At 46.0% G+C, this 13,846-nt stretch overlaps 1 protein-coding gene across 2 annotated transcripts in view; it reads right to left on the reverse strand.

The window, feature by feature from the left end:
• Window positions 1-2,570: 2,570 nt before the first annotated feature.
• Window positions 2,571-13,846, reverse strand: part of GABBR2 (gamma-aminobutyric acid type B receptor subunit 2) — a 416,448-nt gene continuing 405,172 nt past the window's right edge. The window contains exons 18-19 of one of the 2 annotated variants that reach the window (XM_021927328.2): window positions 8,565-8,682; window positions 2,571-5,214 (exon numbers count right to left, since the gene is read on the reverse strand). In XM_021927328.2, the coding sequence (XP_021783020.2) occupies window positions 5,049-5,214; window positions 8,565-8,682 (284 nt within the window). In that variant the 3' untranslated portion in view covers window positions 2,571-5,048. Of the gene's footprint in view, window positions 5,215-7,847; window positions 8,465-8,564; window positions 8,683-13,846 lie in introns of those variants that run through there. The other variant, XM_031654347.1, reaches the window with a different exon arrangement.

Genomic DNA, 13,846 nt, shown 5'->3' on the forward strand with positions numbered 1-13,846 from the left:
GCCCTCAACATGGAGGGCAAGATTTCAAACTTCTTAAAAACATCAGGGGAAAGCTTTGATTGGCTGGGCTTGGTTAATGAGCATATCCCTGAACCAATCCTGTGTCCAGCAGTGGAAGCAAGGGCAGCCCTCCAGATTTTCTCCCTTCTGCTTTCCAGCAAAAGTAGGGCAGTGCTTCCAGAAGAGCTGCAGGAAGGCAGAGGTGGTTGCTGGTCAGGCAGAGGTGCTGATGGCCGCCAGTCTGCTTTATGAAGTCTACCCAGCACCACCTCCTCTCCCCAGCACTGGCTTCTAGGTCTGTGGATCCTGATTCTTGTAAAGAAGAAATTGCTGAGCACAGGGAACTGCCTAGAAGGGCAGGCCTTGGCTGGTGCCCCAGGCTTGCTGTTTCCAGAAACCTCTCCCATTCTTCCCTCAGAGCGGATCCCAGTGTTGTCTCCACATCCCAGGGTGAGGAGACCCCCAGACAGAGCTTTCAAGAGGGCTTCAACTCCAGAAAGCCTTTCTTTGAGGTTGGGAAATACCCTTTTATTTTATTTTTAACTCAGAAATGAGCCAGTCATAACAAAAGGAAGACAGAATGCTTTTGAAGAAGAATGAAGAGCAATGAAGTGCACCATTGCTGTCTGGGCTCTTCCTGCTCATGGCCAAGCAAAGCATCACTTCAGTGATGTGACAAGGAGCATCTTCAACACTTGGGGCATTTCTCTCTTTCAAATGTGTTAAGAGGAGAGACCAAATGTTGTCTTGGCTGACTCCATATTTAGCGAGGCTATATAAAAATTTCTCAGTCTGTGGTAGCTGAGAAATGGCTCTATGGGGGCAGTGTCTCACTGCTGTGGTTGCACTATCTGTGGTAGAATAGGTTGGGAAGTGGACTGAGAAGAGCCGAGTCTCAAAACCAGGACATCTGGGTTCCATGCTGGTCCTCTCGTGACCTTCTGGTTGACCTTGGCTCCAGTTGCTGGGCCTCCATTTCCCCATCTGTACTAGGAGGGGCTGGGCAAGATGACCGCTGCCATCCTTCTCTGCTCTAATTTCTGTGAGTCAAGGTCAGGTAGAAAAGGAAGACCACCTAAGATTCTGGTTGTTCCTGCCTTTGCCACAGCCTTATTAGGTGACCTTGGGTACGTATTCTTCATGTTGGGCCTGTTTCCCAACCTTGAACAACCCACATCCCGTAGGAAGGCTGCATGAGCAGTGGTGTGGAGCAGCAGGAGTTGAGCAGGGGTCTCTCGGGCCAGGATTCAGACAGCCTGCTCCTTGGGAGGCTCCACGTTGAGGATCCCATGTCCTGGGAAACTCCAGCCTGGGACTGGCCCTCCAGTGGAGTCTGTGAGTCCAGTGCCCTCACTTCTAGGACTGCACCCAGTCATATGAACCTCGGGCCTCCCCAGCCTGCTGTGGCTACCTCTGCTTTTGCTTTGCCTTTAAGGCCCAGCAAGCAATGTGGACATGCCTCGGTCAAAATGTTCAATTGTGCAAAGCCTTGTTGAAGCCTGTTCTGAGCCACGGGGAGGAACTGCTGCTCAGTGGAACGTCATGGAAGCAGACATGAGTCCCATCCTCAGGGAGCTCAGGGTCCAGAATGGGGAGGGGACAGCGTGGGCATGTACCCAGTACCATAGAGAGGGGCAATGTCCTCAGTCCAGAGCTAGGAAGAGAAGATCCCATTGAAGGGGATCTAGAGAGATGAGTCAGAGCTGCCAGCTGAGGCCCAGCACCCTGGAGAAATAAAAGTCTTTGGGGTGGTTCCACAGGCTCCAGGGAGATGGGGTGATGAGGCTAGAAAGGAGCATGGGGCCAAATCTCGACAGGCTGGCAAGGCCCCGAAGGGGAGTCGGGGTTGGGGAGGTCGTGGGTTTTCCATATTAGTTAAGAATCTTGGGATTGCAAGTGATGGGAACCCAGCTTGAACTAACCTAGGCAAAAAGGGCAATGTATCAGAAGAACAGAGAATCCAAGGAACGCCTGAACAACTGAACAGGTGAGGAGGGGCCCAGAGTGCCTTTAAACCTCCCGAAAACAGCTGGTGGAAACCCTGGGAAGTGCTCTGATTGGCTGGTCTTGGATAATGAGCATATTTCTGAACCAATCACTATGTCCGGGGGTGGGAGCAAGGATGGTGGGAGCAAGATTCCGTTCCAATAGGTCCCCTTCCTTACCAAAATCAGGGCTGTGCTTTCAGAGGAGCGTGGGAAGAGACGGCTAACCAGGTACTCTGACACCATCAACTCAGCTGTTGGTCCTGATTGTCTCTCTGTTGGCTCCATTTTTTTTTTTTTTCTGTTTCATGGCAGACTAAATTTCTCTACGTGGAGGAATCCTGAGGAAGTGATTTACCGGCCCAGCCTGGGTCAGGTTCCCACCCTCGAATTAATCAGCTGTGGCCAGAGTTGGTGGTCACCTGGTAACAGGGCGGCTCTGCCGCTGTCAGCAGGAGGCTGGGATGGGCAGTTTATGAAGGCAGGGACAATGCTGAGCAGGCAACCCCAGAATTGTTCCCTGAGTTTCTAAGCGGAGGAATATGGCCCCATCTAACCTGCATTTTGGGATGAGTAGGCATTAAAGACGACAGGTTTTTTCCTTTTATTCATAAAAACAAATTTGCAACAATTTATTAAAAATCGATACCATGCAGTAGGGGTACGAGAAATTCCTCATTTACATTTGATTCTGGCAGTTCCAGTCTAATTTAAAGCGTTTGTGCACTAACATCATTGGAAAATGCCTTCAGGCCGAAGCCTCTTCAGAAATGGACGGTGTGTTTGTTGCATATAAAAGAACAGAACCATTAAATAGCTAGAGTCACTTCTGTGGGTCTTGTTATTTGCGAGGAAATTAAAAAAAAAGGGTGAACCTACAGTATCAGTAAGACAGAGAATGTACTTCGTGAGTTAACCTAGAAGACGGCGCACGCTTAGGAGTCACAAAGGGTTACAGACGCACAGGCTCACCTCCGACAGTCCAATACTTTTGTTTGTTTGTTTTCCTGCTATGCTGGAATAATATTTCTACAGGTATTTTTTTGTGTGTGTGTGTGTGTATACATTATGTACAATTAATTGTCTCTTTCCCTTTGAAAAATTAATGTGGTCCTTTAAATTAAATTTGGTTTTGGTGAAATCAAGAAAGCAAGTAAATACTGGTAATACACAGTGAGTGACAACACCGATTTTTAGTGCCTAAACAGAGAATGACTTCAACTTGACCTGTGATGTGTTAACATTTTTTTTTCCCTAAAAGCTACAGTACCTCCATAACCTCTCTTTGGGGAAGGGGAGCAGAAAGCTATGCTACGTGAAATAGGGTGCTTTGAAATGTTGGCGATGGTAAGATTCCTGTGGGCCCTTTTGTCAAAGCCTGGTGGAGAAAACAGTTTATTCCTGACTGCAGTGGTTCTGGGAAGAGATTATTGCCTGCCTGTTGAAGCTGCCAATAGGTTTCTTTAGGGAGTGAGCGAGCTGCTCAGTTGTGCAGACATCCTGGACGCTGTCATTTGGGCCTTTCTTGAGCAAAGAATGAACCTGTCTAGGAATGTCAGAAAAGTCACTGGGAGCCTCCCTCCAGCCCTGATGTTCTGGGTAGAGGGCTGTGTGGGAAGCTTCTCTGGGCCACAGCCCCGGCTGTAGGGAGGGCTGAAGGTCAGAGTCATACTCATACCTCACGGGTCAGGGCGGCTTCACTGTTTGGTACAAAGCTTTCCTGGACAAGATCAAGTTTCAATCCTCAGAGTGACCTTGTGAGGTAGGCAGGACAGGTGTTATTTCAACCCCAAGTTACAGAGGGGAAACTGAGGCTCAGAGAGACACTAGTGACCTGATCAAGGTCACACAGGGAGTGGGCAGGGGACTGAGGACTTGAACCCAGGTCTGTCTGACTCCCAGGCCAGTGCTCTTAGGGGCTCAATTAAAAGGGAAGAATGATCTTATGAATGAGAATCAATCTGCTGACGGCTCACCCCGGTGATCCCAAGGGGAGAGCTCACTGGCTTGTCTGGATGGAAGGCTGCCTTCTGGAAGCCAAGGGAAGCCCTCAGCCAGCAACTCTCTCCCCTGTGTATACAGGGGTGTCTTTTAGCAGAATGCCTCCGATTCACTTTGGTCAGAAACAAAGTTAGTGGGAAAAAAAAATCCTAGCCAGCCCTTGGGCCCTGATGAGAGAGGTTAAAGTGCACAATCTTTCTTTATCGTGTTTGCTGGGAACGGACATTCCATGATTAGCTCGGGTGGTCCCCCTGGTTACTGGGAGCACTCGATAGGAACACAAGGACATGGCCAACGTGGTGGGTGCATGACAGACTGTCGGTGAATGCTGCAGAGCGTGTCTGCAGTGACGTGCCCTAAATCCCCACGGTCCCCGGAATGGGTTTTATTGTGTTAACGTGTGGCATTTACCAGAGTAACAAACATCTCATTGGGTGACACAGGTCCCATCAGGAGCATGTAAGTCAGCCTGCTGCGGTGCCCCAGTGCTCTGCCTGCCTGCCCCAGGGCTGTGCCTGTCTGCGCTCCTGCAGACTCCCTGTTCCAGGAAGGCTGGGGTCGGCTGGCCTGGCAGCTGGGGGCCTGGTGGCCCTTCCCACCTCCTCCCCCAGAGTGGAGAAGGGCTAGCCTGAGGGGTCACAGCCAGTGATGTGTGTGCAGAGTGCCGAGGTGGTTTCTTCAGAAGCCCCTTGCCTCCTCCCAAGGCTGCTTGAGTCACTCTGTGACTTCCAGCTGGAGTTCTAGCGCCTCTCTCCTTGTCTAGATTTTTTTTTGCAAGTTTGATATCCCAGCTCCTCCTTGCTTGCAGATGTTAAGGAAGAAGCCCCATTTCTGTTCCTCTTCTTTGTGAAGAAATAAGAACTTCACAAATAAGGCTCGAGGTCAGGTGCCAAGTCTCCCCCTGCCCCGTCCTGTCCACCTGAGTGCCATCCGAGTGGTCCTGAGAGGCCAGCCATGGTGCCCAGCTTCTCTGCAGCCAGAGCCGACAGTGTTTTTGCAGCAGACGCCTCTGCCCAGTGTGGTTCTGTCACGGGGGAGGCCCCGGGCCCAGGCCTCCCACCCTTACAGGCCCGAGACCATGACTCGGAAGGAGGGTGGCACATGTCTGTGGCGGGGGCTGGCGGTGGGGCTGACACAGGGGCTGACACAGCTGGCGTCCACGCCTCCGATGGATGGGAGGTAGGCGTGGTGGAGGATGGGGAGCTGGAGGGACAGCCGACGCTGGATGCTGGAGAGAAGGAGAGGGAGCAGTGTTAGTGTAGGCTAGCTGGGGGCTCACCAGAAAGTTCCTTGGACTTGCTTTGGCTAAAATATCTGATGACAGGAGTATATTTTTCTCTGAATCCAAGATCTGTCCATTCAATCATCTAACCATTCAGCCATCCAGCAGGTATTTAATGAGGGCTCATATGTACCAGCTACTGCCCTGGGAATAACCAGGGAGACTGGAACAAACAAGGGAGATGAATCTTCTTGAGCTTTGGTCCAGGATTTGGTGATTATTATAAATGTCCTAGCAGAAAAGATGCTCCTTCACTTATGATGGGTTACATTCCTACAAACCCATTGTAAGTTGAAAATATCATAAGTAGAAAAATGCACTTAATCCACCTAACCTACCAAGCATCCTAGCTTAGCCTCGCCTACCTTAAATGTGCTCAGAACACTTACATCAGCTTACAGTTGGGCCATGTCATCTAACACAAAGCCTATTTTATAAAAAAGTGTTAAATATCTCATGCAATTTACTGAATACTGTACTGAATGTGTATCACTTTCACACCATTGTAAAGCTGGAAAATGGTAAGTTGGGGACTGTCTGTATTACTAAGGACAAGGCTTTGCCTTTGTAATAGGGCTTTGCTGCAAACCAGACATTTCTCATTCTCTACTCTAACAAACCTCCACAGGGCTTTCAGTTCCGTCCCTGAAAGACTTCTCGCCTGCTCTATCCTTCCTCTCTCCCCCTCTGCCTCTGCTCTGCCCAGGACCGCATCTCTTCTTGCCGGGCCAATTCCCACAGGCTTTCAGCTTCTTTGGTAACTAGTGTTATCGTTCCAACACTAGGAAGCCAAGGAAGGGACAAAAAGGACACTGATGTGATATTTGGGGCTCCCTAAGTTCGGTCTCTGGATCAGAAGTTTCCAGGTGAATCTTCCATTCTCTCCACCTGTAAGCCCTGCCCTCTGGCAGCCAGTTTCCCTGGAAACCCTGCTTCTGGGTGCTCCTCTGCTGTTTCCCTCCTGGAAGACTCTTTCTCTGCTTCCTGACATCATGAACTGTGTTTCCTTCAAGATCCAGTTTAAATATCACCTTGTTTGTGCTCACTATCTGCTAAGAGAACCCTTCCTCTGCTAAGCAGAACCCTTGGTAAATACTCAGAAATGAAGCCAGCAAAAGCTGGAGGCAAGGTGGAGCTGGGCGTGGGTTAGCAAATGTTGGAGGAGCAGCAAGGGAAAAGGGAGCTGCCCTCTGACTCCCTTCTCATTGCCACACTCTTCTGGTCTTAATGACTGTCATGTCACTTTGTTGAAAAGGCTGCTTGTGGCAAATGTGCCCAGGTGACTGCTTCTCTGCTTGGCTCAGCCGCCTTCTTGCACAGCTCTCCATGGGTGCAACTTTCATACCGCATTCCTTGAGAGAAGGGACTGAGTTTTTATGGCTTCTTGTGTTCCCAGTCCCTGACCACTCCCGTGCAAAAAACCAAAGCACAAAAACCCCAGATCTTAACAAACACCCAATAGGCAAAAGAAATACTGCTGTTCCCATTATAAAGAAGAGGGGAAGAGTACAGAGTTCAGGGAACTTCCCCATGGAAACAAAACCAGAACCGAGGAAGTTGGAATTCTTGCTGCTTCTGTTCAACCACATTGTTTTGTGGTGGAGGCAAATCAATTCATGGGGGCAGCCTTATGCCAACTGGGTGTGCCCTTGGGGTTCATTTAGGTCACTGGTTGGTTCTGAGATAGATGAGTACAGATGAAGTGCTGCCCACATTTTCCAGAAAGACTCCTCCCAAGAGACACCTCACAGGTATGCATGGAACTACAGTGTTGGAGACCTCATTCTGAAGTTAAAGTTGAACCTGTATAATGTCAGCTGAAGTCTGTGTCTTAAGGTAAGATCATGCTGGCAAGAAGTCCAGGACAAAAAGGGAAGTATAAACTTTGACTTGGGAAAAGGGTACCCTGTCCAAGAAGCCAGGGCAGGGCTGTCTGCCTAGGCAAGGTGGGTGCTGTGGTTGTCAGAGCATTCTTCTGTCTGTGAGGATCCTGTTCACCTTTCCTTCATTCAACAAATGCTTGTCAAGAACCTACTCACTGGCAGAACCTGTGTTTGGTGCAGGGGACCCATGAAGGACTCATACCTTACTCTCAAGGTGCTTACACTCTACTGGAGGCAACTGCTAGGCAAACTGCTGACAAATTCCATGTAACTCTCACTCACTGTCCTGGACTGTAAGCTGGCCAGGCCTTGGAGCTAGTTGGGTTGATAGGCTATTAGCTCTAATACTAAGGAGCCCCAAATGATGCTGCAATTGGTGATTTGGCTGCTTTTGCTGGTTCCTCATTGCTTGTCACTTCCAGAGGCCAAGTTTCAAAGTTTGTATTTCTTTTCTTTTCTTTTTTTTTTTGAGACAGAGCTTCACTTTTGTTGCCCAGGCTGGAGTGCAATGGCTTGATCTCGGCTCACCACAACCTCTGCCTCCTGGGTTCAAGCGATTCTCCTGCCTCAGCCTCCCAAGTAGCTGGGATTACAGGTGCCTGCCACTGCACCCAGCTAATTTTTTTGTACTTTTAGAGAGATGGTGTTTCTCCATGTTGGTCAGGCTGGTCTCGAACTCCTGACCTCAGGTGATCCGCCCACCTCGGCCTCCCAAAGTGCTGGGATTACAGGCGTGAGCCACTGCTCCCAGCCCAAAGTTTATATTTCTAACTTCTGCTTCCAATGTGCTATAAGATGGGAAGGCCTAAAATTGCCTGTGGGAACAAAGCTAACAGAGATGTTCAGGTCTTTGCTTAGATGTGACCATCTCGTTGAGTCTTCTCTGACCACCCTATTTAAAATGACACTCTCTGACCCCCTTCTCTGCTTTTTCTCCAAAGCTCCTATTGTTTGACATGCCATATTTTGCTTTTTTATTAAGCTATTACCCTTCTAGATAGAATGGAAGCTCCATGAAGATAGGAATTTTAGTCCGTTTTCTTCACTGCTGTAACCCTAGCACCTATGCCTGACATACAGGAGGTCTCAGTAAACCGTCAAGTAAATGCATTGAGCAAGGTTAAATTTTACACATAACAAAGGCAGTGTGCTGCAGTAGAGAACATTGGATTTGATGTTGGACAGATGTGAGTTCAAGTCCTATTTCCTGCATGTAGCAATTGAGTGAACTTTGGCAAGTCACCTCCTCTTTTTGAATATTAGTTTATTCATCTGTAAAAAGAGCATTGTAATTGGACTTCATCATGGGATGGCTGTGGAAAGCAAATAAAATAATGGATGTGAGAACATGGTGCGAATTGCAAACTCCTGTGCGGGAGTGACGTATTTAGTCTTCAAGGAGAAGGTACTTACTGTTCTGGAGAGTTTATATCTTCTATGGGATCTTTGCATGTTCGAGAGGGCTCTGTTGTGTTCCACTGTAGCTGGGGATTTTGATCGAGGTGATTTTTTAAAATGGCCTTTCCTCCATCTGAATGCAAAACAATACCACAACACGTTCTGTTAACTTAGTTTTTAAAAATCAACAATGCAACTTTTTGTAGGATGATACCCCAGGAGAGAGAATGCAAAAGAGCCCATTATCCCCGCCGTGTTCTCTAAGCTGAGGTCTGTGTAGCGGCTCTCCCGGGACCCGGGCGGTGAGCTGAGAAGCCTCCAGCAGTCAGCAGTCAGGGATGGAAGCAATGTGCTGGGGATTTGTGTGGCATGCCCCGCGCTCTCCTCTCAAAGAACAAAAGGGGCAAAATCAAGTCGACTAATGTAGGAAACATAACTTAGAAACAAGAGGTTCTAACATTCTTTTCCATGGGCACATAGGGATATAATGACAAAGAAAAAACCTCCAAGGTGTATTTTTCATAGAGCAGCAAAGATTGCAAAGAGAAAGAAGTCAGTAAACTGCTGGTGGGAGAATAAATGGACATAATCTTACTGGTGGGCACTGTTGATCTGTGTCAAACACCATAAAAGGACCTATTTTTTACCCGGAATTTCTACTTCTTGAAATTATCCTAAGGAAATAATTAAGGATCTATGCAAAGATATATACAAGATATTCAACCTTGGCATCTTTTTTTTTTTTTTTAGATGGAGTCTCACTCTGTCACTCAGAATCGTGCCACCAGTGGCATTATCTTGGCTCACTGCAAACTCCACCTCCCAGGATTAAGCAATTCTCCTGTCTCAGCCCTGAGCAGCTAGGACTACAGGTGCATGCCACCATGCCCAGCTAATTTTTTGTATTTTTAGTAGGGACGGGGTTTCACCATATTGGTTAGGGTGGTCTCGAACTCCTGACCTCAGGTGATCCACCTGCCTCAGCCTCCCAAAGTGCTAGGATTATAGGTGTGAACCACTGTGCCCAGCCTCAAACTGAGTATCATTTATAATATTAAAATGTTGGAACTAATCTGAATTTGTCTGGTAATAATGGATTAGTTACATAAGTTATAGGATCTCCATTCAAAATAATATTGTGTAGCCACAAAACATGGTGATTTAAATTCTCTCAACCCTCTTTGTGCTTCAGGACCATACAAGGAGATTTAAAGAAATATAAAAATCAGGTTCCCACCCGAGATTTGGATTCATGTGATCTGGAAGGGAGCACTGGTGTCTTTGTTTTTGCTTCAGTGGGCAACCTTATATGTATGTCATTTTGCAGCTACGTGAGTACAGCTGCTCCTCATTATTCATGAATTTTGTATTTGTGACCTCCTCTTCTCACTTAAATTTATCTGTAATCCCCAAATCAATATTTTAATGCTTTTGTGGTCATTTGCTGACATGCACAGTGTGGGAAAATGTGAGTTGCCTGATGCACGCGTTCCCAGCTGAGGTTGAACAAGGTGATGCACTGCCTTAGCGCTTAGCTCTTATATTGTAAATAAGTGTCTTCCTGGAGGTTTATTTAGTGACATGTTTTTCACATTTTGTGCTGTGTGTTGGTGAGTTTGCTGTTGAAAATGGCCCCCAAGCACAGCGCCAAAGTGCTGGCTAGTGTCCCTAAGCACAAGAGGGCTATGATGTGCCTTATGGAGAGAAAATACATGCGTTAGATAAGCTTCCATAAGGCATGAGCTATAGTGCTGTTGGCCATGAGTGCAATGCTAATTAACTCATATATATTTAAAAAGATGTCTTTTTTTTTTTGAGACGGAATCTCACTCTGTCTCCAGGTGGAGTGCCGTGGTGCGATCTCGGCTCACTGCAACCTCCACCTCCCGGGTTCATGCGATTCTCCTGCCTCAGCCTCCCGAGTAGCTGGGACTACAGGCACGTGCTATCATGCCCAGTTAATTTTTGTATTTTTAGTAGAGACGGGGTTTCACCATGTTGGCCAGGATGGTCTCAATCTCTTGACCTCGTGATCCGCCCACCTCGGCCTCCCAAAATGCTGGGATTACAGGCTTGAGTCACTGCGCCCAGCCTAAATAAGATGTCTTTAAACAGAAATATGCATACAACAGAATTATATATTGATTGGTGGACAAAAATGTCAGCTTGTGATGTCAGCCTGTGAGAGACTCCCAGGGACCTAATCCTGTATAGGAGCAATGGTTCAGTATTCACAATCCACTGTTGATGGAGGCTTTACAGAAAGAACACAACTACCGCTACTGTAAATCAGCAGAATCGACTGCATATCATACTGCTATGGTCTGAACGTGTCCCCCCAAATTCATGTGTTGAAACTGAATGAAGAATGTGATAGTGTTAAGAAGTGGGGCCTTTAGGAGGTAATTAAGTCGTGAAGGCGGAGCCCGCATGGATGAGGTTAGGGCCTTTATAAAAGGGCTTGAGAAAGTGGGTTTGCCCCTTCCCCCGCTCCTTCTGCCATGTGAAGATGCAGAGTTCCTCCCCTCCAGAGGATGCAGCAATTCAGGTGCCATCTCAGAAGTGGAGGCCGGACCCTCCCCAGACACTGAACCTACTGGCACCTAGATTTAGGACTCCCCAGCCTCCAGAACTGTAAGAAATACATTTCTGTTATTTATAAATTACCAAGTCTGCAGTATTGCGTTATAGCAGCACAAACAGACTAAGGCATGGAGAATAAATCCCAAAAGTGGGATTGCTGGGTCTGAATGATTTCTGTTTCAACCAGCAACATTTGAGACTGCCTCTCTCATAACCTGTTTCCTGGCACTCTGAGCAGCTTTTTGATCTCTGATCTGTGCCAGTCTTTGAGGCAAAAATGGTATCTCATTGCAGATTTAATTTGCATTCCTTTAATAAGGAATGAGACTGATCATCTTTTCATAAGTGTAAGAACGATTTCCAGTTCCTTTTATGAGAACTCTCTTTTGCTCATTTTTCTTTTGAGATGTTGGTCTTTTTCTTACTAATTGGTATATAACGATACATACTTTTTGTATTACTGCATATCATTTCTCCTCATATATAAGGGCATAAGCTTGTTATCTGAGTTAATTTTTGGCTTTGTTTGATTTTTTGGCTATACTTATCATGGCTTTTGCATTATGAAAGAAATGCTTTTTGTACCGAAATTTATCAACCTTTCCTTTTGTGATTTCTGTTTTGCATCAAACTGAGACAGGTCCTCCTCTCTCTGAGATTGTTTTAAAATTTTACTTTGGTTTCTTCTAGTACTTTCATGTTTTCACTTTTTATATTTAAATCTTTTATTCATCGGAATTAATTTTTGTGTAGGTGTGAGTTTAGGATCTACCTTATTCTCCTCCAGATGCCTACCCATTTATCCCAATGAAATTTATTGAATAATTCCTTTTCTCCCACAAATTTAAAATTCCCACTTTTACCAGATACTAAAGTTATTAGAAGTAATTTTTATTCTTGTAATTTCTTTATTATCTCAATTTAAACATTTTTGTAATAACCATGTTACATAATATTAATTACAGAATATTGCTACTGTAATAAGACCACTTATTACTTATATAATAAGAATAAAAGGCCAGGCATGGTGGTTCATGCCTGTAATCCCAGCACTTTGGGAGGCTGAGGTGGGTGGATCACCTGAGGTCAGGAGTTTGAGACCAGCCTGGCCAACATGGTGAAACCCCATCTCTACTAAAAGTACAAAAAAATTAGCTGGGTGCAGTGGCAGGCACCTGTAATCCCACCTACTTGGGAGGCTGAGGCAGGAGAATCGCTTGAACTTGGGAGGCAGAGGTTGCAGTGAGCCGAGATCGTGCCATTGCCCTCCAGCCTGGGCAACAAGAGCGAAACTCCGTCTCAATAAATAAATAAATAAATAAATAAATTAAAAGAAACAAAGATTTTTCATTGATTTAAACTAATGTTATAACAAATTGATGAATACATGCTAATGGAAAAAACCAAGCCATAGAGAAACATAAAAAAGGTAATGTGGCCGGGTGTTGTGGCTAATGCCTGTAATCCCAGCACTTTGGGAGGCTGAGGCGGGCAAATCACTTGAGGTCAGGAGTTTGAGACCAGCCTGGCCAACATGGTGAAACCCTGTCTCTATAAAAGAAGAAAAGTACAAACATTAGCTGGGTGTGGTGGTGGGCACCTGTCATCCCAGCTACTCAGGAGACTGATGCAGGAGAATTGCTTGAACCTGGGAGGCAGAGGTTGCAGTGAGCTGAGATCATGCCACTGCACTCCAGCCTGGGCGACAGAGTGAGACTCCATCTTAAAAAAGTAAAAAAACCCATAAAAATAAAAAAAAAGGGTAATGTAAAATAGTCCCTTCTCACTCACTTTCCACAATACCATTTCTTTTCACACGAGTCAATACTGTTAGCAATTTGGTGTTTGTTTTTCTAAACCTTTTAAAAAATGCATTCACACACACGTATATGCATTTGTGTGTCCCATAATCATAATGTTGGCTTTCATCTGGCTTTTTTCACCTGGAGATGTTTCCATATCTGCACAAATAGACTCACCTCACTTTTTAATAGCTATAAAATGTACCCTGTTTGGCTATATCTTAATTAATGAAACCACCCCCAAATAATGAACATTTAAGTTAATTCCAGTTTTTCTCACCTACAGACAGCATTGTGAGGAACATCTCTGTGTTCTTCTCTGCACACCTGGGAGTATTTGCGAGGGGCAGGTTCCTGCTAGTAGAACTGCTAGGTCAAGAGGTTTAACATGGAGCATTTAGACAGTGCCAGGCTGACTTCCAATGCATCGCAGGAGAATGCTCATTTCCAAATACTCTTACCCATTCTGGTAACCTTTTAAATTTTTTCCAAAAGGTAGGCAAAAATTTTTTTTTGTGTGTGTGTGTTTTTAAATTTATTTTTGTAGAGATGGGGTCTTGCTATATTGTCCAGGCTGATCTCAAATTCCTGGACTCAAGCGATTCTCTAGCCTTGGCCTCCCAATATGCCAGGATTATAGGCGTCAGCCATTGCGCCTGGCAGGTTTGTGTTATTGTAGCTTGCAATTCCCAAGTGGGTGGTGAGATTGAGCATCCTATCCTAACTAACTAACCATTCTTTTCTTGCACATTGATGAGGTATATTTGAAACCGTGAAATATTGTTCAGGGAAGAAAGGGTAAACTATTCACTAAGAACAAAAGGGAAAACAAAATGTGTCTGCCCCCAGTCAGGACACTGGGAATGCTGGCCCTAGTGTGTAGGTGTGGAGCTGGAAGCCGAGGGAATGGGA

The sequence above is a fragment of the Papio anubis genome, chromosome 13 (genome assembly GCF_008728515.1).
Source record: "Papio anubis isolate 15944 chromosome 13, Panubis1.0, whole genome shotgun sequence".
Lineage (NCBI taxonomy): Eukaryota > Metazoa > Chordata > Mammalia > Primates > Cercopithecidae > Papio > Papio anubis.